Source organism: Pinus tabuliformis, chromosome Q (genome assembly GCF_031772625.1).
Source record: "Pinus tabuliformis cultivar Carrire ecotype Pingquan chromosome Q, CPIR1, whole genome shotgun sequence".
Classification (NCBI taxonomy): domain Eukaryota; kingdom Viridiplantae; phylum Streptophyta; class Pinopsida; order Pinales; family Pinaceae; genus Pinus; species Pinus tabuliformis.
The window spans coordinates 444,891,097-444,919,049 of record NC_142296.1 but is presented as its reverse complement, the minus strand read 5'-3'; the positions used below and the strand labels follow the sequence as shown (position 1 = coordinate 444,919,049).

Below are 27,953 nucleotides of genomic sequence, written 5' to 3'. Positions count from 1 at the left end.
GATCTTATCTGCCTTAGCCTCTCCACCAATTTTCGTGGCTAGAGCACATCCGATGCTACCCCAAATCAACAAGGTCATGTGCCCTTGTTTCTAGGACTCTTCATAGAAAGTGAATTGTTCCTTGTGAAGCCTTGAACATAAACTGTGACTTTCTTGAAGACCTCCTTGTGCGATCATTTCACACATTAACCACAGAATATCTATTATAAGTGATCTCTCTCCTACTTCGACCTCTCCCATGAGTGAAAGCCTATAAAGAGGGGGTTTCGGCGTTGGTGACAGTCGGCCACTACTCCATTGTTGCTTCTTGGTCTAGTTTACACCCTGTAGGATTTCCCTCTCCTAGACCTGCTAGATTTTGCGGCAACAAGTATCACTGTCTCAAGTTTTTTAAGTCATCTTGGTGCAGCCAACCTTTTGGCCATTGCGGAATAAAACTCAGTTTTGATCCACTCACTCTAGTTTAATTTGATTCAATGTATCTCGCATAAGTTATTAAGAGTTTTTAGCTATTTATTTAGGCAATTTGCAACTTAGATACACTTTCTCTCTACTGTATCTTTCCATATTAGAGGCTGATTTGAGGACTGTTCCACACATTTAATTTACAAATTTTCACATAATTGATTTGGCCACTACCTTGCTAGTCAAACAGCCTTAACCTTGCTGGTTTTTGAATCTTTTATTTTAGATTTACAGAATAGAATAGCAGTTACAATCATTACAGACACCACCCAGAGGTTGAAAAGCTCCAACCCAAATGGAGAAGAGGATTTTCAAATGACACATAAGGGCAGATTCCCTTATATGTTCACTGATTTTTGCAGCTATCTTTTAAAGAACATATCAGCTGTTAAGGCACAAACTAAGTCACATGCCATGAGGACACATAAATATGAGTATTTGACACGAGACACAACAACCTCGGAAACAGGAGATGGGGGACATGTTATATATATATATATAGTGTCCAGTCCATATTTTTTAGAAATTAGAACATCTATAGACATGAATCGTGATGATACCTATTTACTAATTTACCAATTTAGTATTTACAAATTTAGAATTGTTAGTTTATTAATTTACTACATCAATGATATTCACAATTTGATGTTCATTGTTCATGTTATTAACAATTGTTCAAGCACAGAAGAAACTAGAAATTTAGGAATATCATGAATGATAAAATAAAACTTGAGATTTACAAGTAGAACTTAGATATTAAAACCATAAATTGCAGATTTTTCATTAAGTCATCAAAATCAAAATGTATTGCATATAGATCGAGGGAATGCCACTGGAAAATACAAAATTGTAGGAATATCATAGCTTGTCAGTGATACTGACTCACTAGTCACGACTCTATCAACTGCCCAAGTCCTCCTCCATGTCATAATCACCATCACTACCATTGCCATCTGACTCTGCTCCATCCTCCTCTATGCCAAATCCAAGACTCCTACTACATTTGTTGGTGTGGAGGATGACCCCTCAAGAGTCTCATCATCAAAAGTGACTAGAGCTAGCATTGGGTCATTAAGATCCATGTTCGGCCTTGGCTAACGCTAGAGGAAATTGATAGAAAAAATGAAAGACAATCAAGACGTGACGCTTTTCACTTTGGGATTTTAGTGGGATACGTGTCCTAGAACCGGGACACATTAGGGCACATATCTAACATGGCCCAAACACGTGTCCTATTTTTAGGACATGTTGAAAAATGTGTCGAACACATTTTATGGGTCATGTCGTGTCTGACACGCAAAATACAGGACACGGGAGCCCTAAGGACGTGTCCTATAACGTAGGGCACAAAATATAGTGCTCACAAGTCCACGTGCATTTAACAATGAAGTTTGAAATGTCCTTGTGATCCAAGGCATGCTCCAAATCATTTCTTCTCCAAGAGGTCAAATTGTAAAAGCTCATAAGTTGACTATAGCATGCCCTGAAGGCAGTGCAGCCACTAACTTGTTGAGTGAAAGACCTAGCAAAATATCACAAACATGTCAGTCTCAACACCCTAGCAAAAGAAGTATTTGCCATGTCTCCCTAATATTTTACACATAGAAAGACAAGCATGTCATCAACCCAACCGGGAGCTCAAGAAACAAAACCCTTTCAAGTGACAATGCACTCGTGCATGTCCATCCCAGACATCAACAAGTGCTATTTAATTGTATTCCAAAAATGAAAACACACATACATAGAAAAAAAGATAAAAAAATAAAAAGAACAGGTGGCATCCCTTATGCTTCCACCAAATGTGCATTGTTCAAAAGTGGCAAACAACATAAAAATAAGTGATATAAGAACACAATGGATAAGAAATCAAATATTGCTGTTTTCGCGGCATAGATAACATGCCAAAAATCTAGCAATCAAACAAGAATTATCTCCATGAAGTTGCCAACTTAAATTCAATCATTCATGTAAACTTTGAAAGGCGAGGACAAGTATAATTTTTGGCGGCACATTGACAAGCGTTTCTGAATGATAAATTTTGTTTCTCCTTGACTTGTCACATGAAAAGATTGAAAGATGAAGATGAGCATAATTTTTTGCAGCACATTGACCAGCACTTCTGAATACTAGATTCTCCTGTTGTCCTGTCACAGAATGTGAGACTACTAGCAAGCAATATACAACCTACAGTTTAATAAGTTGTTACTATCAAATCTACAGCCCTATATAAAAGATTAACTGTTACCAATTCATAATCATGAAATGTGCTTCAGAAAAAGAGATATTTTCAATTCTCATATTTTTAAACCAACAGTTAGAATCATGGAGGCATGCAGCCAAAAAGAAAAATAAGGTTATTAGGTATAAAGCTCACCTGCCCTTTAATTTTAACCAAGTGACCAAGCAGCAGGAGTAAGTCGCGTGCAGCCCCAAATTGGATTTCTGCAACCTGAGAAGTTGACTGAACCAATAATACTGTATTAACATTATAGAGTGTTCCTTTTGTAGCAGATTCATTGTGCAATGAAAATCTTTGGGGGATTAGACTGCTTAAGTACTTTTCAATGACATCCAAAACTCTATTCCAGCCACCAGCTTTATCACGCAAATCCTGCAGAGATAATAATATACTGAGAGCAAACTTTCTTTGATTGTTGTGATAGTGATGTTCCTTTCCACGGACAGAATCTAACCCAACATGTGAATTACTTCGCTTCAAAACAGAAAAGTCATATCCCATATCCAAAATCCTAAGGAAGCAACACCCAATATGTTGGAAAGTAACACTTGACGGCCTTCTTAAACCTTCATAGAACACAGCAAGAGCAGCCTTCCCTAAATGTTTGGAGATGCTGCGGGTACACTTCAGTATACCATGAAGTATTTCAGAATCAATTATATTGTCCGCCCAGACAGAAGAAAGGCTGGAAAAATCCCCATTAACAATAGGCATCCCTGAATAAGATAGAGAAACTATCAATGAAACTAAATAAAATTCTCTACAACTACAAGCAATATCCCACAAACTTTTAACATAAAAACATTCAACCTAGTTCCTATGATTTTAGCAGTAAAAAAGCCGAATCACATCCTGCTATAGATTTAATCCCTTCACAATAAAAAATTAAGATGATTGTTCCAAAACAAACAAATTGAAGGAGATATTTTTTAACAAACTGAAAGAAGATTGTTAGCCCACCATGTACAAGCTCTTCAAACTCATCCAACTCACGACAAACTGACAGAGAGTGCCTTCTTATCAGTCCAATGCCTCCAGTTGAGGGATTGCAGAACAAATTGTATGGCACATTATTATGACACCAACACTGCATATAAAGACTGCAAACTTTTTCCCATTCATGTGATAAAGCAATTGGGCTGTCCTCATTTCCCTGATTCAACCAAAATTTCCCATTTAAGTATATGAATAATAACAACCTTCAAGAAATCATGCAATTTACAGCCAACCTACCTCACTTTCTATAACTGTCAGAATCTCCTTGTGTAGCCCCTCTACTGTGAGAGAGCGAAACTCAGAATCACTTAAATGCCTTTGGCAGGTTTCCAGAACTTCCTGGAGTGATATACGCTGTCGGATGCCTGGTTGCAAGAGTCTACGTAAAAATAGGGTAGAAACTGAAGGAGAGATTTCATTCTGCCAAATCAGCACAGTTACAAATAAAAATGATTGCATCATAAAACATCACTTTGAAAACCAGTGTTCACTAATTAAAAAATACTGGCATTTTCAATATGAATAATATAATTTGCAAGTCAACACATTTAACAGATATTAAAACAAAATATAAAATAATGACATGAAATTATATTAGTGTCCTCTGACAAAAAACTAGGTCAACGTAACAAAATCACATGTAATAAACTATAATACAAAGATAAAGAATGCCATCTCTTTGCGACATGAATTGCAGTAGTCACGGGACGCCATAAGCATTCAAAAGAAAAGGGGCCTGCCCGTATTATCCAGAAGAACATAAAGAATAATAATTATTCTGAATTATACAATGAATTATTGATATGCAATCAAAAAGTTAGTATATATCATACCAAACAGACGCAACTGTGTTTAACGACACAAATAATATAGTTTAGGTACATTACACTCTTCCCAAAACAAACCAAAATGGCAAATGACATAGTAACAAATAAAAGTGAAGGTGGGCTAAACACAGAACCCACAATAGGTAAACCCTCAACTATGCGGTAAGCTACAGCTCTGCAAAGATGCGACATTGCAATGGAAAGGTCAAGTCAACAAACCCAGAAGAAAAGAGCTGAAAAATGAAGACAAACCACCACAAACACACAACGAACACAAAGGGCTGACAAATAAAAACAAAGAAAGTCCCCAGACACACACAATCAAGAAATCACACAATGTTGTAGCAAACTAGCTTGTAAAATACAAAATTGCCACAATAAACCAGCTTATTGCACCGAGAGGCACTTTACAGACAAGTATAGGGGAAATGCGTAGGTGTAATGTAAGAAAGAAAGTATGTCAACATTTTCTAAATGTCGGGAAAGATATATATAGGAAAGGAAAAAACAAACCAAAAATAAAGGTCAGCTTCATCTGTTCTCATTAATATTCAAAGTAAATCATATATAAATGTAAAATGTAAAAAGAGTCAGTCAAATCAAAAATAAAAATAAATATTATTATTATAATTTGACCACAGCTATATTACTAGTTCACATACTGTACTTTATTTGTTTCCAAGATGTTTCTGGTGGTTTGGGGAAACGCTCGACCAAGTTACCAGTGGTGTTCGAGATCCAGGTTTATGAGAACCCGTGGTTTTGCACATGGTATTCATGTGGAATACAACTTATTTAAAGGCACAAAGATTTGTGATCAAACAAAATTCTACCATCTTATTGTTGGTAAGTTTATAATATAACAAAGCGAAAATTCACCACAGAATTTGAAAGAAAAACAATAGAAGAGAATGGGATTTAAATTAGTTACTTATTTTGGTATCGAACTTACAGTTTTTGATTGTTTTAAATTTGTACAAATTATTAATGCTTGTCTCATGGGTTTCATGAGCAAGGAATTTTAATTTTAGTTAAGGCTCCCATTGTGTGCTTTAGGTTTGGTCATCAAGTCATAAAATTCATAGAGTCAATGTCAAAGTTTGAAGACCCATTTTGGGTATGTAATCCATTGTAAAAGAAAAATTATTAAGCCTCCAAGGCCTTCTCACAAGCTCTTCTTCATGTCGGCCCAAGGATACTTCCAGAATGGCAAGTTGGCTTATAAATATGGACGAAACACTATATATAGGGCAGCTCAGCCTCCATTCAAGGACAAGCAATTCGGTCAAGTAAGTCTGCAATAAGAAGTGGGAAGATCACTAGGAAAGGAGCCCCATAACCAGTGAAGAGAAGGAAACGAAGAGTGAAGATTTAGGTGTTGTTTATGGGTTTGTTTTAGGGCTAATAAATCCACGCATGTGAAGGAAGGAAGAAGTATCTACTCTAGAAAGGGTCGAAGGTCTTCCTGTTGTCCAAGAAGTCGAATCAAGGAAGAAGTTAAGCAATGTTACAAGTCGAATTGTAACAAGAGGTCATACCATCCAAGCGAAGAAGATCAAGGTTCAAAAGGTTGGTCAACCACATGTGCCAGGGTTTCTGCAGGAGGGTCAAGAACTGCAAATTTGATCCAGGGAATTGAAATCTTAAGGATAACCGAGTTATTGAAGGAAGAAGCTTGATTATCAATGACGCAAGAAGGAAGTTGAATCAAGAAGGCTTGTGACTTGGTCTTGGAAAGGTCATTGTGTCAAGGGTCTAGGTCTTGGTCTTGGTATCCGTTAATTGAAGTCTGTATATGAAGAAGAATTCATTTGGGTTTTCCTCTCAAGCTGGAGAGGTTTTGGCCCTGGTTGATCACTTACATTCTGTGTCTCTTGTCTCTTTATTGTTTATGCTTTGGTAGTTTTTTGATGAAGAAGAACACTATAATAATCTAACTAAAGAGAAGATCCTAATCTAAGGAAATAAAAAGCATTCACAAGCAGTTATCATTGGAAGAGAAATCACCTAATCTTGATGCCCTAGATTTCTCAACATCGTTTCAGAGCTAAGGTGACAAATCAAGGAAAAGGCATCTCATCAAGGGACACTCAAGCATTTAACGACCAAATCTCGAGGAAGGCATCAAAGAAATCTAAAAGTTAACATTTAAAAATGTTGAGAAATCTAGGGCATGAATAGTTAAAATATTTCTCTGCTTGATAATTGCTTGTGATATACTTTTACTACTTAGCTTATAGTCTTTTCTTCGTTATGTTATTATTTTGTTCTTTTCATCAAGACAATTACCAATATGCACAATAAAAAACAAGTGACACAGTATGTAGGCTTGTCAGCTAGGGCCAAAACCTCTCACCTCTTAAGAGGAAAACCCGATCAAAATTCTATTTCTAGATCTTCAATTGATGAGTACCAAGACCATGACAAAGACCCTTGCCTCTAGTATCCTCTCAAGAACCTTGTCACTAACCTTCATGATCTACCTCTTCTCTTTCTCGACTTTCTTCTTGATCTCGAATTGCTTTCCTCGGCTCCTAGAGAAACTCGATCTCTATCCTTAACACTACTTCTCGACTTTCTTTAGAGAAACTCGATCTCTATGATCTCACTGGCTTCCTCTAGAGAATCTTGGTCTCTAGATCTCTATCTCTATCACCCAGAACAAGTACCTCAGAAGAACCTTTTCTTCGCTGCCCCAAAAGAATCCTTCCTTTGATATCCCAAAAGAAACCTTACTTCGCTAACCCAGAAGAATCTCTTCTTCGTTGACCCAAAAGAATCCTCCTTCGCTTGCCCAGAAGAAACTCTCCTTATCACTTCTTCGCACTTCTCTTTGTAGCCACCTTGTTCGCACTTCTTCATTGAATTCTTGTCGAGTTGCTTTCCTTCAAGTGAGGTCGAGTGAGGCTACTTATACCCATCAACTCATGACCCTTAGGCCGACATGACGACAAGTAGTGAGACCGACTTCCTTTAACATGTTCTTCCTGTAAGAGAATCTAGGGCAAAGTAGTGTTATTATGATTCTCTGTGACTTGATAACAATTTGTGAAGTCTTTTTACTTTTCTTATTAGCTTATACTTCTTCTTCTTCTTATTAGTGCATATGTGTGTGCTTCATCAAACTGCTACCAAAACAAAATAACAGGAACACAGAATTTGGCTCTCTGCCACAAACAAACCCTCTGTACTCTTGAGAGGAAAACCCTTTGTAAGATTTCTCTTATTGAAGCTTCTTATTTGAACAACTGCCAAAACCTAGACCTTTGACTGGGATATCCTCCAAGCATAAGTCAAATCCTTCTTCCTTCTGCACTGTCACTTCCGGCACATCTTTCAGCATTTCATCCGGCACTTTGTCTTCTAGGTTAGGAAACCCTAGAATATTAGGGCTTCGTTACTTCGTTATAGATAGTGTTGAAGTTTCTAAGTTTACTTAGTTTAGAAACCTTTCATGCACTTTTTATGATTTATTCCTACCTAATTGTTATTTTTCTTTAACAAGTTATTTACAAAGTAAATACTGAAAATAAACACCAGTGCATGCTCAACATATTACAGATCGACAACTAAAAGAAACAAGAACAAACACACCACATGACACCATTATTTTTGGACCAATGTCCCCGGAAAAACCCAATGCAGGAAAACTGGTGCAACTATCTGAGGATTTTCTTATTAAGCAATATCAGAGTACAATCTTGGTGCCGAAACTGGCCTACCCAACATAGAATTTCCTTAGCAACTATACCTCACAGTTTGAGAGAAATCTCCTGGCTAAAGCCCCGGAAAACCCTTCCAACAACTCTTCAGCACAAAACTTCTCTTGCAACCCCAGCGTCTGCCAATCTGGACTGCGTCAACCCCTTTCTGTCTCACACTAGCCCTTCGTCATCCTTTCTAGGCCTGCATCAGCCCCAGGAGGCCCTCCGTCAGCTCTGGGAGCCTCTGCATCATCTACACTGGCCCCTCTGGTGCTCTGCGCAACACTTGTCTGTCTCTGTGTGGCCCTGCGTGAGCCCTTGCTGGCTCTGTGTCACCCTCCTTGGTTGTTGCACTGCTCTCCCAGCATAATCTCTACCTTCTCTGTTTCTTTGTACTCAATGCCCCTCAGTTGCTCTCCCGATCACTGATTCTATCTCTCTTAGCAAACCCCGCTCTAGAGAATAGAACGACTGATCATCTGGTGTACTCTCCAAGTGACCCTCAAGCCTCCTCTTATACTTTTCTTGTTGACATCTCAACCGTCGAGATGAAGTCCCTAATCAACGGCTAAGATTAGATCTGGCTTGATCCATGTCTTTTGGACCATTCTAACACAGATTCATATTAATACACATTAATATTTTATTTTCCCTAAGTTTAGACTTAGGGACTCCATTAAAAATATTAATTATTTTAATATCTCCTAATCTGTTTAGAATCTGCCCAAACCCTTTCTAGGTATTGGAGATCTCATGTGCCCCAACCTCTCCACCAAATTTCGCAGATAAAGCACATCTAATGCTACCCCAAATCAACAGACAGAGGCTTTTTTGCTTTTCTTTGGACACCTTGTAGGCCTAGGTATACATCTGAATGAGGATATTCATGTTGTTGCCTTACATTGTTGCCAAACCCTTCCTGCACCTCGCACGTGTGACTGTTTCTAGTACTAGAAATAGTTCTATCTTCTTCAATCTTGGTCCTTCTTCCTTCGTATGTGTGGGATTCTCCTTTGCTTGTAGAGAGAGGCCTAATAGACCTTGTTTACACCCAAAACAGTAAGATATATTGACTTGTCCTTTTCTGTTGCTATGGCCACAGTCAAGCCTTCCTTGACCTCGCACGTGTGGCTATAAAAGCTTCAGAAATGACCTCCTTCCCTTCGTTGTTTTGTCTCCTTATATTCGTTGTCCTTGTTACCCTTTTTCTGCCTTATCTTCGTCCTTTTTGGCCCTCCTCTTGTATGCGGATTTCAAAGTGAATTTCTTGTCCTTTTGAGGAGTGGACAGCCTCTATAAATAGAGGTTTGTACCTCCTCTTCAAGCCGACATGACTGTCCTTAAGTACCTCCTTCCCTTCGTTGTTTTGTCTCCTTATCTTCGTTGTCCTTGTTACCCTTTTTCTACCTTATCTTCGTCCTTTTTAGCCCTCCTCTTGTATGCGGATTTCAGAGTGAAGTTCTTGTCCTTTTGAGGAGTGGACAACCTCTATAAATAGAGGTTTGTCCCTCCTCTTCAAGCCGACATGACTGTCCTTAAGGCTGACTTACAGTTTTGCTCTATAATTCAATTTTACCCATCGTTTTGTTGCTTGTAGACTTCATTGCTGCTAGGAGAGGATTTGACCATGCTTGGAGGTGTTCCCATGACCTTGTATGATGACTTACATGATGTAACATGCCCTCAAAGGGTCTTATCATAATTACATTTTGACTTTGACTCTCTAGAAGCACTTCAAAATGTGCTTGACCTATTTTCAATGAGCAAGAAACTCATTGACAAATAATACAAAGATTAATTTCTCTTTTCTTGAATAAGTACAAATATCAAAATTACATTTATGAACACCTAGCCTAGTTACATTTCCTTCAACACTTCCATCGTTGTAGGCTGACTTGAAGAGGATAAGTGACAAGGTCTTGGAGGATACTTTACCTAGACAAGATTGACCTTATACAAAGTGGAACATGACTTCATCATTGTGAAAATTTATGAATCTAACACATCAGAAACCCCTACTGCAATATTTGGTTTATTATCTCCTACTTGTTATTTACATTAACAAGTTATTTAATCATATAAACATCGAAATGAAAAACAATTGCAGCCTTCAAATATGGACATTGGCACATCCCGAAGACAAGTTATGAGGGTGAACTCATCCTCTAGCCTCGAAGATAAGTCCTCAATGTCCACTGAACTTGTTGTTTGTTGCTTCCCCTTCTTCTTGCGCTTCTTTCTGTTTAGGCATTGGCTAACATAGTGTCCTTGTTGACCGCAACCAAAGCACTTGATTTTACTCAAGTCCTTTTTCTTCTTCTCTCCCTTGGACCCCTTATTCGAGCCCTTCTTGGCCTTTCCCTTTCCTACTAGGGCCATGTTTTCGTCATCTTCATGCTTCTGAATTTTACCACTATTAATGCCACAAATGAGCTCCTCCTAAGTGAAATCGCTCTGTAGGCAATCCCAACTCAGTAGTGTATCTTGTCTATTAATAACTTGAACGAACACATCCCATCGCTTTGAGAATCCATTTGATGTGATTCTCACAAGGTCATCATCATCTGGTTTATTGTTAACATTTTCTAACTCGTCCTTCATGTTAATGACTCTAATGAGATAACTTACAATGCCTTCCCCTTTCTTCATCTTTGTGTTTCTCCACTTTTCTCTGAGGATCAGCTTCCTATTAGTAGTAGAATCTTGCAACAGTTTCATAATTTTCCTTGTTGTATCAAAATCAGCATATACGCAGAACTATATGGTCCTTAACTTCATCCAAGATAATCCTCCTAGCTTTGCATATTCCTTCTTATACATTGAGAGTTACGCTGGATCCATTGGTATGGCTATCACAGTGGTCACATACTCCTTGAGATCATTCTCTTCCAACAACAACATAATTATGGCTTCAGACACCAAAATTTGAGGCTCCATCCAACCTGTCCTGATCTCTCAAACCTGCTGAAGCTATTTCTTGAAATCTTCAATCGGATAGAACTCAATAGATCTGAAGAAGTTCGAACTAGGTTTTACAAACCCTCTCTTCCTGTGCCCATAGTAAATCCCATGCACTTTAGATCTCCTCTGATACCATGTGAAATTTCCTTAATTGCAAGTAGAACAAATTATTCTTCTATTTTATGCAGATCATTTGTCTTCAGAAATTAATTACGATAAATAATGAATAAAATCACTACTGCAATTTTCACCAATAATAACAAGAACTGAGAAAAGTAATGCACACACAAAATTTAGACACCATTATTTTTCGACAATAGACCCTGGAAAAACCACAATGTGGGGAAAACCAATACAACATATATGGGTTTTATTATCAATAATAATCTTCGTAATTGAGAATTACATAGACTACTTGCCTCTCACAGAAAACAATCCAGCAATAATTTTCCTTCACCTCTAGTAGCCAAATTGAACTGGAAAATCCTCCGCAAACAAACTCAACCCTTTTCTATGCAATTTGCACCTCCTCCAGCAACACACACTGGCAAAACTAGAAATGTGCATGGCCTCTTCTGGAACTCGCACTACCTCCAAAAACTCATTCTAGTAATAATCTTTGCCTCCATCAATTCGCTAGAGCAACTCACACCTCATCCGACAACTGGAAATCGAACTGTTGCCCAGCGACTCACACTAGCTAAAGCAACCTTTGTGCAAAATCAATTCAGCCTCCTTCCCTCTATCGAAATAAATGGAACCTTCATGAAGAAGTTATCTAGAAATTCTCGCCTCAATTTTCCTGTTGAAACCCCACCGTTGGTGTCCTCCACATTATCATTGTGCCCTTGCTCTCACTGCAATTCATTGTATCTCCAAATGCCCCATCGACTTGCTCTTATAATCTCTCATTGACGAATCAATAGGCATGATCTAACTCCAATCGATGGCTAAGGTCATCTTGACTCCATCTCGTGATTTTTCTAGAAGTCATTAGAGCAAAATTGATTTTGTCTCAACTAATTTGATTTAATTAACCACTTTTCCTAAGTTAGACTTAAGAAAATAATTAAAAATTGGCTAAATAATCTAATTAATACATTTTCTTTAAAAACATTTTTTGGGTCTTGCAGATAATTATCCTCGTGTTCCTTAGCCTCATAGACACCAATAGAGACTAGAACACCTGTCCAAACTACAAAACACTAACCCTTTTGGCAAGATTTATGGGATACTAGTGCTCATTATTGGAAAGGATGAACTCTTGGTCATCTTCTCACCATTAATCCTCTCTTAATCATGGAGCAGCAAGCCCTTATTCCAAAGCTTGAGTTTATAAGATGAACATGGGTATGCCTAGACCATTTTTGAGAGACTACAACAGGAGCTTTGCCAATCTGCTTCTTCAGTATGACTCCTGCTATATGCATTCAACACTTCACAAAGACATCCTCTTTCTCTGATTCTTAATGCTCAATGGGTATCTAAGGACTTGAATAACCCATGTATTCAACATCTCCACAGTGTGGTCTTCCATTATGCCGATGGTTTTGGCTTGGCTAGTCATCTATCAAGAGATTTTGTGTTGGGCCAAGTTGACCATTAGTGGTCTATCAGATGAGGCCTATGTAGTTAGCTAATGTCCAACGACAACCAAGTATATCATTTGGGAGTCTCAATTCACCGAGCATTATTGGAGTTTGTTTGAGGATCAACATTCTACACTACCCTAGGTCCAGGTGCATTAGCACATTACTTTGTTTGGGGATGGCAATTATCTTACTCACAATCCCCAAGGTTCAGCATTGCCAACGGTCTTAGTGTTATTCGTGTTCTGGAAAGTTAGGTGTATGTTTGATTTTGATCAAGAAAGTAGCTCTCTGTCTTCTTTTAGTAGTTTGTGGAAAGATGAAGTATACCATCAACTTCTGGAAAGGAATCCTTGTTGGCCAAAGATGACTAATCTTTGGACCACTATAGAGCATTTTTCTTTTATTTCTGCTCTAGAAGCCCTCAAGAAGAGATTATGAAGTTCAACGTATATACCCTTGTCTTTGCATTTCTGATTATAAATATTTTTGTATAAGATGTATTCTTCAATTTTAGAAAGAAGAGAAATAAAAATAAAAAATAAAAAACTAATTTATCTACAACCTATAATTGAATTAGATATGAAGTAAGAATTAGATTATGAAGATGAAGGATGGACTAAATCATTACTAAGGAGATTGACAAGGTTGGTGAAGACTTTCAAACATGTTGGTACAGAATTACATAGTGCAGATGGTGTCAAGACTCAAAACCAGGAGGTAGAAACAAGTTGAGTGTGCACGAAAGGACAACGCATGATTAGGATAAACTGATTCCCCCTGGGTAAGATGCACAAATGAGAGTGAGTCAACATCACATTATCTAATTCACACGGCATGAGAAAACAGGACATGAAGGAAACGGACATATGAGTATCCGACAGGGGACACATAGTCCATGGAAACAGGACATGGGAAACAAACACACACACACACAAATTACAAGTACAAAAATGAAATATAGAGATAATGATCCAAAATTTTAGAAATTGGAACATTTACAAAACACTTGGAATGCCTTCAAATATCAATTTTACCCTTCACCTGCACAATGAGGGACCAAGAGAGTTCATTAACTATAGCTAAAAGTGAAAAATGCCAATAAAAAAAAATGTGTTTCAGTCTAACACACGGAACACAGCTAGGGCACGTGTCAAATATGTGTCTTAGTGTGTTTGTGTCAAACACATCAGATATGGCACAGAACTTGTGTCTTGTAGCTGGTGATGCATTTTGCAATGGTTCAATAACTTTGAGCTGGAACAGCATGAAGCACAAGGATGTTGCAATATCTTCAAGCAAAGCAGTATATAAATGTGCATGGAATGCAGTGTGAAGAGAAGCTTCACTAACAAGAATACTCACTAACATTGTTACTGTACACTAGAGACCTACAGTGCTTTTCTGTGATAACCAGGAAGCTATTCAAATGGGTAACAATCAAAAACTAAGGGGCACATACGTTATTTGACAGTTACAAGAAGAACACATCATTCATTTACATTATTGTAGACAACAAATCAGTGACCATATAGAAAAGACGAGTCTCAAGAAGTCAAAGTGTTTGCAATGAAGGAAAACAATATTCCATAAAGGAGGGGTGTTGGAAATATTAATGGAAAATCTGCATCCACTAGATGTAATTTGGTGCACAAAGAATTCAGGAAAGCACAATTGCAGACAATGCAACAGTGTTGATGAACAACGATTTTCTGACAGTGCAACATCAAGCACTGTCACAGGAAACAAAATTCAGCACAGGAGTTGAGATGGTGAAAACACAACTTTCACCTCGTCAATTTTGATCCTTGACACCATCAAATTTGAAGATTGTGGAAATTTATGGACTCTGGACAGCTTTGGTACTTGACACAAACAAATTTCATCCATCAACCACATCCTATAAATATGCCTTTCTTCAATTTAATAGTATGAATTAAAAATAAGAAGGATACTGATGAGGAACCCTGTATTTCCATGGTAAAAAGATAGTCCAATAAGAGGGAGCTACACTAGTGAGCACCCAATAAGAATCTTTTCAAATGAGTACAACCAATTTTCAAATCAAACAATCCCATCCAGGTACTAATATAATGCTAATGATATTATTCAAAACAGGATTAAATTTTATGCCAAAATTATAACATTTGTTTTGCATCCACAAAAAAACGGCACTTCTATATGACTCGACTTCTAAATATTTATTGACCGAATTAGTGGGAAGGGTGAAATGATACTATTCTTCTAACAAGGCTTGATGTTCATAAATATATAGCTAACCAACATAAAATTGTAAATTACAGTTTTGAAGTTTCGGACCTATCCCATGGAATAAAATTAAAGACATAACATTAAATCTGCCATAGAAGTTGTAAGAAAAAGATATGTACCTTAACGGAAGAATAAATAAGGTTCTGAGCCAAAAAAAGATCATCCATATCATATTCTGAACCTTGAAGAAGTTGGTTTGCAATATATGCTTCTTGTATATTGTAGTTGCAAAAATTTCCTCTACAAAATAAAATCTCAAAACTCATGATACATACAAACCATACAATAGTGTTTCAATCTCATGAAATAACCTACACAAATTAATATAATTGTCATTTATTAAACATTGCTATAATAATTAAGATAAACATATAATTAAACTAGAAAACATAATCAAGACTTGCATCTTAATCTAAGAGGTAGTACGGGATCCAAATATCCTCAATAATATAAACTAATCCAAAATAGATCCAAACAATAATGAATAGCAAGCTCACAACTGCTTTTCCTGCACCCATTTCAATGTTATTTTAATCAGAATGGCGTTAGAATTCTACAAAAGAATAAACATCCAACTTGATCACTTACACTCAATATTGAATAAAATATTGCCTGTACTGAATTCAACTAATAATGGCAACATATCAAATAGAAGTGGGACTCATTTTCTATCTTCATCAAATGTAAACATAAAAAAAGCAATACAAAGCAGGAGCAATGAGTTATGAAAATCAGACTTGATGAAATTGGCTCACTTAAAAATTTTACCACCAATTCCAATGAAAAAAACCCCGAATGTATTGCTTTCCTGATGGAAACATTGCAGGCAAACCCAAGAGATGCCTCCCCACATTCATGGATGGCATCCCAAGTAAACCCGCCAGCTTACTTGCCCCTCACCTATGAAGATTTGAACCAAACACCAAATGGCACAAATCTCGCAAGATACCGAGAACCATTGGCAACAACTAGACAAGCCAACACCTCGGGCACCCGCTACAGTTTACTGCATAATCTAGCAGCCTATTGCAAAGTCTCACTAGGCACTCTAGCATAAGGGCAGCAATGAGATCAGCCACCACTATCACCTTCGTAGTTGTTCCCCTACTATTCTATGGATGGATATTATCCCCAAAAGGGAGGCTTCCCCAACAGGTATTGGAGATTAAGTCGCCCAAGAATTCCAATGCCAAATACCCACTAAGGACTCTGCTGGTTAGACAACCCAGAATAATGTTCAATAAGGTACGGCTCTAGATGAAATGTGCTGGCGAGTTCAAAGAACCTATCGCTAAGTCGAGAGGCCTAAGACAAGTCCTAAAAATGCTCAAAATTCAAACAGATTCCAAACACATGCTAACTTAAATTTAATGATTGTTGTTATAAATTAGGGTTTAAAATAAAGACAATTTACAGCACACAAAATTTATGACAATAGTAGCAAAAACAGTCCACAGTTAATGATATATGTTATTGTTGAATTGAGGCTTTTGTGATCCATATCAGGTTTATGAGAAATTCTTCGGCGTAAATCACAGGATAAATCATTTGTCGACGCGTTTCGAACCAACAAGTGTGGTTCATCGTCAGGACAAGATGAAGAAACAGACCTGACGATGAACCACACTTGTTGGTTCGAAACGCGTCGACAAATGATTTATCCTGTGATTTACGCCGAAGAATTTCTCATAAACCTGATATATGTTATGTCAAAAAACAAAAATTAAAAAATATATATATAGAAAAAAAAATCAAATTCACAAAAAGAAAAAGAAAAATAAAATAAGTACATATAAAGATTAAAAAAAAAGATCTAAAAAAGAAAATATAGTCCGATGTAAATTTTGAAGGAGAACATTCATATATATAAAAAGGTTCTACGGGATTGTGGGGCAGCAGCCCCCCCCCACCCCTCGAACCCGCTCCCGAATCGCACTCCCTTTGGGAGCGACTCGAGAGTGACCAAGGAGCGCGCTCCCGAAATCGCTCACGCATGGGAGCAAATCTGGGAGCGAAATTTTCGCTCCCTAGCCTTTTTTGCAAAAAAAAATTGAGTAACATTCCAAATGCAAAATTTTTTCAAAGAAATAAATAATGTTTTAGTGGGGTAGCCTAATTATCAACTTATGGCTCTAGTATTGATACGCAATTCATGGTAATGTTAAATTCTTAAAGTAAAAGTGACATTCTCCTTAAATTTTTAACATTACCATGAAATGACTCAGGATGTTTGAGAGTGGTTCCGACCTCATTGGATTTCATATGGAGAAAGTAGAATTCTAAATCTCATTCAAAATCCAGTAGACTTATCTGTTTTTCAAGATTTCAAGATTGGGGGGATTCCAATGTTTCCATTGGATTTTGTCATGTATTAGGGTATGGAACTCGTATTTAATGAAGAGCACCAATCCCTCTATGTACCTTGATGTTAGTGACATTGGTTGTCGAACTCCTCTATCATGAGCCTACTAAAAATGTAACCATCACTCGAACAAAATCTTGACTTGACATGCTATGTTTTTTCTATCTTATGTTAATGAGGGTGGTATTAATGACAAAGATCTTGATTTTCCAACAAGACAGAAAAATTAGACATTTCTCGTAGCGGCAAGAGACCCAATCATTAGCAATAGATAATAGATTTACTTGTCTTTTTTAGTTTCTTGTAGTTTTTAACTGTTGACTCTTTCATATTTATTATGATATTTTTTATAAACAATATATGACAATTTAAGTTTGAAGTTTGAAGTTGGCAATTATAACTCATTGGTAATGAATTATGAATATGATGCTTTGTGAAAGTTGAAAGTTGTTTCATTTCATTTCATTTTATAGCATTTCATTTCAAGTTAGATATTATTTGTTGTAATGGTTACACTTAGCTTACAAGTACAACTTTGGTGATCAAGAATGATAAATGTTATATATTAAATTTTGAAAGCTTGAAACTTTAAGATTGATGAATCATGATTCATGAGACTCAATATGTTGTATGTTACTAACTTGTGGACGTGCTTGATGAAGATTATAACTTCTAGATGATTGTTGTTATATGGTCCAATCTATGTTTTTTATGTTTTTTATATCTAATTCATCATTCTACATGTTTTTGTTGACATATATGCATCAAATTATAAAATATATATATATATATATATAAACGCTCTAGGATTCGCTCCCCAACCGGGAGCTTCTGAAAATGTCACTCCCGCTCCCGTTTTCGCTCCTACTCCCAAGTAACCTGGGGTTTTACATTATTGATAAAAAGAGCATGATAAAGTTAAGAGGGAATCATTTGAAATATATTTAAAACTATACGTAAGAGAAGTCAGAGTAAATAATATTATCTTGATTCTTCATTAAGTGGTTTACAAGCACGTGGTTTTAGAAACCCATGGTAATTGCCCATGGTATTTTAAAAGTAAAAGAAAAACAAAAGGAATACAAAACCTCTATATGTGAATGGTAAGTTTTACTTTTTACATGAAGGGTAGATAACATTATCTTGATTCTTCATTAAGTGGTTTACAAGAGAAACCCATGGTAATTGTCCATGGTATTTTAAAAGTAAAAGAAGGAATACAAAATCTCTTTATGTGAATGGTAAGTTTTACTTTTTACGTAGAGAACATTAACCGAGTCAAAAGTACATAAGTGAACATATATTTTATACTATAACCAAAATAGGTTAATAGCCACGTTTCACTAGGGTTATAACTTTTCAAAAAGAAAAAAAAGAAAAATATTATAAATAAAAGATATATAAAGAGAAGTATTATATTATAAAGGGGTATTTAAAAAAAGTTCAAGTCATAAAATTATTGAAAATATATACAAGTACAAAACGGTATTATTATAAAAGGTTACATAAGGAGAAAATATCACTTAAGAGATTACATTAAAGTGAAAGTGAAGTTGAATTAAAGTTTAAAGAGTTATATGAAATTTAAAAAATAAATACAAAAGACAATAAGATATTTAAAAGAAGCCAATTGAAACAATATTTAAATATTCTTTTTAAAGTACAAAAGGAAAAAAGCGTAAGTAGATTTATATTAAAAGAATACTAAGGAGTTTTGAAATATTAAGAATAATAAGAAATTGGATTAAAAGAGTTTTGAAGAATTATATATATATATATATATATATAGATATTAAAAAAGCACTTTTAAAGGAGGCTTGAAGTACAAAGTCCAAAGGAACTTTAAATATAATACCTTAAGTCATTTCGACAAAACAAATGGGATCAATCATTGAAAAAAAATGATGGAGCTGAATTCTAAAATGACAAAGGAAGAAAGGTTTTTCTATAATGGTTTTTCAATTACAGATCACGGAGTAATTACATTAAAAGGAAGTATCCAAGGAAAAGAAGTTAATGTCGCCATCAGCGCAAGCAATGATAAAAATTATATCAACATCAACTTGGCAAATCAACTATTAATTTCAAAGCTAAGCATTGGTGTAAATAAAATTATTTTTGACCAAAACGAGTATAAAATTAGTGATCTACAAGTGACAATAGGTCATTATGACTACATATCTCAATTTCATGTTGTAAGAACGGATAAAAAACTGACATCATGCTCGGTCAACCCTGGTTTAACTTTAAGGATTTGGGTACATTCATGTTAAACATAGAGAAACAAGTTTTGACGTTTCCTTATAAAGGGAAGATGGTCACGTTTCGAGACATAACAAGTAAATCAAAATCGATAAAATCTTCATTAGAATACCTTAAGGATATCTCAGATTTGATGTTTCAAGATAACGAAAAAACTATATCAAAGAAGCAAAAAGAGCTTGAAGAAGTCATCTGCCGCAAAGACAAAGAAGTTTCACGCCTCAGAGATCACCAAGAAGAGCTACTCGAACAAGTCAAGAAAGCAAAAGCATCAAAGAAGGAACTCAAGGACCGTTTATTAGAACAAGAAGAAAAAAATTTACGTTTAAAGAGCCTTAACCAAACATTAGTAGAACAAATCAAGTGTTTAAAAGACGAGAAGCGTGAAGGCCAAAATAAAGTTGACTCAAAGAATGAGGAATGCTTATGTCTCAAAAATCATAATCAAAATCTGCTCAAACAGAATAAAAAACTTAAGGACAAAAAGAAGTCATTGACAAATAGGTTCAAAGAACTTGTCGCAAAGGAAGCATCAAAATCTCCAGATGTAGCAGTGCAAACTGAAGAAACAAAGATCAAGACCATTAATCTCGCAGTTTGGGCAAATCCAAACCCTATTAAAGTAACAACGTACTCAGAGATTGTCGTTCAAACAAAGAACACCCCAAATAAAGATTCAGTAGTTAAGTCAACAACAACAATGCCTGATGGAAATCAAGAAACTTTCATAAAAACGTTAAAGGAAGTTCCAACAAGAAAAACTCCTTATCTACATCTGAATCACAAGAGTAGACACCTTAATCAATCTATAAATCAGTATCACTCAGAACATAAACAACAAACTTATGTTACAAAAAATACTGAAGTGAGCTCAATTCAGTCTCCTGATAACAATTCATTACAAAGTTCCAGGGATCAGAAGATTCTACAAAAGGTTAATCTAGGATGGTCTGATCCATTCTCAGTATGACAATTTTATATATCACTCCAAGGATCATATCAACTTGTATCGACAAAGATGATTGTTCCGAGACGAGAAGGCATTTGTAGCAGAAAAAGAGATCAAGCAAAAGACATTCGTAGTAGAAAAGAGATCAAGCCCTTTCATCAACAAGCTCTGAGTACAAAGTTTTTTGAAGGAGAAGGCAATGTTATGAACATAAATTATGTAAAAATAAATCAAAATAGATAATAAATAATAATCATAATAATATAAATATAATAATAAATAATAAGTAAATTAACTAATGGTTAGTTAGTTAAGAATGAAAAAGCATGTCTTAGAGACATGCCTGTTCGTGAAAGGGTATTTACCTGGCTATATATACAAGACCCTCATTCTCAATTGTACTCATCCTACATCAATTCTTTATATAATATACAATTTAAAACTTACTATCCTACGATGGATGTCTTTGTTTACAAAGTATTTTAATATTTTTGTTGCATATACAATTAGTGGTCGTTACAATATAGAATAAATAATCAAAGGCTATATGATAAGTGAAGAAGAGAAAACATTACAACAACCTTTAAATGGCTAAAAATTCACAAAAAAGGCTATTAAATTTTAAACCCTAGACGTCAACACTGGAAATATGGCTAAAAACATGCATAAAAATGATATTTTTCTTTTTAAATTTAAGAAATGTGAAGCCTAGGCCTAGGACCATGGTGTTTAATGTATCTTATGCTACTAATGAAGATTTCGCCATAACCTAACATTAGGTTACCATAATTTAAGAGATTAACACACAAAGGCTAGTCCATTTATCAATCTTGGGTACATGGAGTCAAAAAGGGCGAGGTAAAAGGTGGAACACATTGGTTGGGGCGAGTAAAAGAGAGAGAAACTACTCAATCAAACACTAGAGACTTTGAACCAATTCAAGATTTAAGGTCAAGGAATGTTATTCTAAATTTCCTTGATGAATACTACGCAACAAATCCTGCAGAGGAGATTTTCGAGCCATGACATATCATGAAAACTTCATAGAAACCATAATTCTACAACATTGCAAAATGGAAGAAAATACTCCAAATAAAATAGCACAATTCACCATAGCATCACTTCATCAATCCAAGACAAAATCCCTCCAAGCAATTTTATCCTCCCTAAGACAATTCGTTATCTTTATTGATCCATTGCATCCAAGAGACAAAAACAACCAAAGCGCACTCTTTCATGAGATAAATAATGTGTGTGTGTGTGTGACAATGATCCTCTTATATCGACTTCGGCTACTTATATGAGGGCAACCAAGTCTATTTAGCACAAAATTAGATTAAAAGCCCTAAAAATATATTTTAAGTGTTCGCAAATTAGGTAGTTCACAAGCCAACCTCAAAGATGGCTATGACAAAACATAACAAAAGGCCTCCTTTCAAACCACGTGTTTGAGCAGAAGGTCGTCCAAGGGTGACATCATCCTCCAATGGTGAAGATCTCGATCAAAAAGGTGCAAAGAATGGGTCACATGAGTGCTCATCACTCAAAGCCATCTCCTCATCAACAAGTGTAAATTGTCAAACAAAACCCTCCTGATCAAGATATCACCATCACCCAAGCCTAGGTCATCACTCAAGGCCTTACAATAATGATGTCACAACGCTAAAATATGACATCATCATCTAGAATTGTGCACCATCCCTGCCAAAGGGACCTCAAGCATATTGGAGGTCAATTTCAACTCGTTTGACTTTGCTGATCTAGGGTTTGCTGCTGCTGATATAAAATTACAGAATTCTGATTTTGTACTATTTCTCTCTGCTGAGCTATTGAAGATAAAAGAAGATTTGATCAAGGGTTCCCCGCATTGGGGTTTGTCCTTGGCTAGCCACCACATCTTGTGTCTCTTGTCTTGGCTTGTTTTCTGTCGATAGTTTAATGTTCTATCTGCACTTTACTTAATGTATATGTGATTGCTAATCAGTGGCTAATAACAAAAAAGAAGTAAACTGCTCCAAGCATAGAACATACCATAATTTAAGACCTTGTTTCACCTATAGCAGGTTTTGTGTTACAATTTTAAAAATACATTTGAATACAAGAGATAGTTTATGAAGCCCACGGGGCGTAGAACAGTTTCAGGATCCACACAAAACATGGTGAACTATAATGAGGAATTTCCCATTCTAGAGCAGGGATGTTCATGTCCTTCAACAAGTCACATGTTCTAGATTTAACAAATTATAGGAACACAATGAAACATAACCACATGGATCAACAGAATTTTATTTTCAACCCAATCAAATAACAACAGTGAGCTTGCATAGCAATGATAATGGGAACAAACAACCAAAAAAAATTGAGATATGCACTACATTTAATTACTCAAAATTATCCCTGACACTTACGACTCCAAATCTGCATGAAACAACTCGTAAACAGCTGAACCACCCTCTTTGAGTACCCATAATATATCAGAAGATAACTTCATGTCAATGACCTTCCCCTGTCAGTAACAGTAAGCCCATTAAAAGAAAATTTACAGCCAAACAAATGATATTGAAAATCTATTATATAGATAAGAATGTCTTCTAGAATCAATAAGAATATTGGTTCTACATTTCATGGACCCAAGAATGAAATTACTCTCGTACAAAACCTAAAGAAAGATACATCAAAAGCCACTTGGTAGCAAGAAAATGAAACCATCAAAGATACAATTCAATTGAACAAGGAAACTCTGGTCTCACTGTTACCTGATCCAATGCTATTTTTTGTTTCTGCAAGGGTTGACTTAGTCGACCACCAGCATCACTCGAAACAAGGTTCAAATTACATACAAGTATTGTCTCTAAATTGGCTTCCTTCACAAGCATGAGAGGTATTGGTTAGTATTGCAAGTATTCTTGTATAAAGTTTTGAAACCTACCGAATGTATTAAATCTTAGCCATAGTCATATTATAGAGCCCCGAACTCAATGAATTCAAAACCAAGACACTATAGAATTTTATTAATACAACAGTAAACATGGTTTTTACCAATTATTAATGCCCCATATTACTACTAGGGTTGCCATTCAAAACTTCAGCACAGCACCAAAAAAATGAAGAGCGGATAGATCTGATTAAGCATAACGAATGATATTTAAGGGTTACCATTCAAAATTTCAGCACAGCACAAAAAATATGAAGACCGGATAGATCTGATTAAGAATAACGAATGCTTTTTAAGAATAAAACATTTTCCTGAGCAAGCTTAAAGTAATCAGAAAATATATTCTATGTAAGATCATTTTTACTCTTTTATATAGACATTAATCAGCGAAATGAATTTCACATAATAAAATCAGGAAATAAAAAGGAAAAACATACTGATAAGCTTCTGTAGAGAACTGCCACTGGCATATGTGTCATATTTGCATTGACCTCTCCAACATACAACATCCTTGGTCCAGAATCTGTGAAAATTTTGGAAAAGGTAAATTATCATGTCAAATAAACCGTGGAGGATAAGTTACCAAGCTAACTACATATAACTTTTTGTTTCAAATAATAAAAAGGGTTTATTCAATACTACTGCCATGCCTCATGTTAAATTTCTAATAGCAGCCAGATTTATTTTCTCATGGCAATTTAATTTATCCCCAGCAAATTATTTATTTACCCAAACAATTACTGAATCACCGAAAACTAAAATCACTGGTATTTTAAGTTCTAGAATTAAATATATGCAGTGAAAATAACCCAGAGAGATCAATCACATATTGCAAAATAAAATCACACACAACAATCCTCCGTCATTTCATTATTTTGAAAATATGGGTTTTTCAACCCACAAAGATACAAGGAAAAATACAAAGCCATAGAACCTGTGACATGGTTCCCGCAAAATGAATTCGGCCCAAGATAACTCGGCCTCAAGGAAATTAGCCTCTGGATGAAATAGGCCTGGAGAACTCGAACCAACTACTCCGCTAGCAACTCAACTTGCGCCCTCCTTGTGTGCCACTAATGCGCACTAGGGAAAACTTGGCCCTCTAGCAACTCGGCCTCCTCCAGATAAATTCGATCTCCTTACAACAACCCAGCCCTGCAATCTCCTCTATCTCGACCCTCCTGGATTCGCACAAACCCACTCGCACTTCTTCTTCTCCATACATTGGTCGACTAAGCCACTCACACTTAGAGAAAATCACTTTCTATGAGTGATAGCTCACACACACAACTTGTGCTCTTCGTGTGTCTTGACCTCCTCACCAAGCTTCCTTTCTAATCTTCATCAAGTCCAAATCCCTAACCCCAATCTCCCTTCTAGAACCATGTAATATTCCTAATTGGAAAATAACAATAAATACCAAAAACATGAACTAGGAACAACAATTAAAATTAAAGTCTGAGCACCCAGAATAGAGCACCATAGAAAATAAGCAGAATAACTGAGCCAATTTATTAATGAATGTGAATCTTAGTACATAATGAGTAAGAACAATGTAACCTGAGCTTGCTATGCAAACCACAGGTGAAATCTCGTTGACCCAACTACTAAAATGGCTCCAAATTGATAATGCACATTGCCCAGAAAATTTGTTATAGGCTGCTAAATATAACTGGAAGTTCTACTCAAAATAATGCCCAGAATGCTTTAAAATTGTAGCCACAAGCTCCTCTCCTCAAACCCAAAATACCCAGAAAAGGTTTGGCCTATCTACAAGCCAAAATCGAACCCACAAAGTGATGCAAATTCCTTAGCTAACTAGCAATTCGCCCTGCTATAAGAATGATGATTTCAAGCCCAAATATCGCCAAAAATTTCTGTAAAATTAGTTGGACTCCTCTCAATAAACCCACAAAATCCCAGAAAAGCTTTGGGTTGAATCCACTGACCCTCAGTGACCCCCAACAAGTGCAAATTGCCCAAATTTTCCAAAAAACGCCCCACATACTTGATACTGCTAAATTAATCCCAAATACACCACTGGAAATTTCCCCCAACTCTGGCTAAATTCTCCCTTAAGGTATACCTCCAATCTCCAGCCCTTATCTCTCCTCAACCTTTATTCCTCCATCCCTTGTGCAACCCTGACTGGATACCCCTATGCATTTCCAGAAATGTAGAATTTCGGCCCCAAGAATTCCCTCAAACTAGGCCCTACTAATCACCACAAAATCTCTAGATAAAATAATGGAAAACACCTACAGATCCTTCGATGTTATGCTCCTTCGTAACTGATCTCCCCACGAGTTATTCGAACCACTTATGGGCCCTAGAAGAAACACACACTAGCTATAATAACCTGCAAATATTTGCAATGGAAACTCTGAATTGAGTTCCCTAAATTTGCCTCACTAGGGAGACACTCAAAGTCCTCTGAAATGAGGGAGGAATTTCGCTTGGAACTCCTGTGCTAAAAATCACTTCTCTTCTTGTGCTAAACAGCTCCAAGGGAAGATGTAATGTGAAGTAAATAATCAAAAAGACGATCAACAAATGAGCCACTACTTTTATCATTTCTCCCCATGCTTCTAGACTCCCTTTTAATTATTATTTTATTGGTGGGGGGCATGTTGCACTAAGTGACTCTTTCCTTCATTTTAATAATTTAATAATTTGTCGTCAATATCCAATAAAATAATACTTGTCATCTTTCTCCAAAAATATAATTGCCCATTTTAATTAATATTACCAAAATTGGGCAAAATTCCCAAACTCACAATATCGGGGATATTACAATCCTCCTGGCCAAAAATTGTTTGCCCTCAAGCAATGCCCAAATAAGTGCCTCCACAATCTGCTAGCCCATACGGTCATTGCAAACAATACCATGATCCAAAATATGCCATTGAGTCATCCATGTCCCATGCACTATCCTATCATTAAGGAATCCCTCGATACCAAAATCCCAAGCCATCATGATCAACGTGAAGCTTCCCTTGCTCCACCCTTTATCCAACCAGGTATAAGCTCCAGACGCCCTCTCCATACTATCAATAAGTAGAGCATCATGATAATGTAGGACTCTGTCCAACTCCCCATGAAGTTGCCCTACCAAGTAATCCACCTCATGCACACCAAGAATAAACTCTTGAAGACACAACCAAATCCTTGTGGGGACAGTCTCTCCTGCATGAGCTCTTCCTAATATCCTCCTGTTGACCAACCTACCATGTTGATGAAGTCCCCCACACCATCAACGAGTCATTTTACCCCAATGGAAGAGTTGAGTGATCTCCCCCTATAGCAGCTAGCGCATCCCTAAAGGTCACTGAGTTGTCAAGTGTTGTGATGCCCGGGTCTCATGCTAGTCTCAGAAGGGTGCCATCATGTTGTCATTGTACCACTATGATTCTAACAGACTTCCCATTGTGCACACATTGTATCCTCCTCCCCTGAAAATTGATAGCGAAATATCGATGAACGCCAAGCTCATCCTGCCCAGGTATCTCCATGATTTCAATATCTACCCATCCATGGCTAATCCTGATCCTGAGCTGCAACTGGAAAAAGTTGCCTCGCCATACGATGGAGGCCTTAGTGAACCCCCATGTGTCAACCCCAAAGTGAGATAGATCACCCTCTGTTATGGTCCTGCACCTCACGAAATGGAATGTCTTGTTTCTGCCATATTTCCAATCCCAAGTAGTAATGCATCAAGCCTAAGTCCTTCATATCGAACTCAACAATCAACTCCCTCTTACATTGATCAATGAGATTCTCAGCTTCTGTCAAAAACAAGTCATCAACATAAAATAATAAAATCGCAGGCTCACCTCTAGCGACCTTGTAGTAAAGGTTGGGATCAGCATCATTCTTGGGAAAAACAAGACTCGTCAGATATCCATCAATCCGAGAATACCAAGCTCAAGTTGTCTCCTTCTGTTTGTACAAGGCTTTCTTCAATCTGCAAACATGAGTCTCCCTCTCATGTACCTCAAAACCTTGAGGTTGTTCTATGTACACTTCTTCCTCAATCACTCCATCGAGCAAAGTTGTCTTCATGTCCATTTGCTGCGATTTCCAACCCATAATAGAAGCAATAGAAATGATAGTTCAAATGGAAGTATACCTGGCAATCTGAGCAAATGTTTCCTCAGAATCCTCTCGCTCTTTGTTGTTGAAGTTTCTAAGTTTACTTAGTTAGAAACCCTCCATGCACTTTATCTGATTCATTCCTACCTACTTGTTATTTTACCTAACAAGCTATTTACAATGTAAATACTGAAAATAAACACTAGTGCATGTTCAACATATTACAAATCAGCAACTAAAGGAAACATAATCAATCACACCATATGACACCATTATTTTTGGACTAATGTCCCCGGAAAAA

General features: G+C 36.5%; 1 protein-coding gene across 2 annotated transcripts in view; it reads right to left on the bottom strand.

Moving 5' to 3' along the window:
* SAR1 (SUPPRESSOR OF AUXIN RESISTANCE1) overlaps positions 1-27,953 on the bottom strand; it is a 333,388-nt gene that overhangs the window by 166,668 nt on the left and 138,767 nt on the right. For both annotated transcript variants that reach the window (XM_089384665.1, XM_089384663.1), the window contains exons 6-12: positions 23,998-24,083; positions 23,382-23,489; positions 23,034-23,131; positions 15,172-15,292; positions 3,938-4,120; positions 3,665-3,857; positions 2,840-3,420 (exon numbers count right to left, since the gene is read on the bottom strand). In XM_089384665.1, coding sequence (XP_089240791.1) covers positions 2,840-3,420; positions 3,665-3,857; positions 3,938-4,120; positions 15,172-15,292; positions 23,034-23,131; positions 23,382-23,489; positions 23,998-24,083 — 1,370 coding nt within the window. The remainder of the gene's footprint in view (positions 1-2,839; positions 3,421-3,664; positions 3,858-3,937; positions 4,121-15,171; positions 15,293-23,033; positions 23,132-23,381; positions 23,490-23,997; positions 24,084-27,953) is intronic.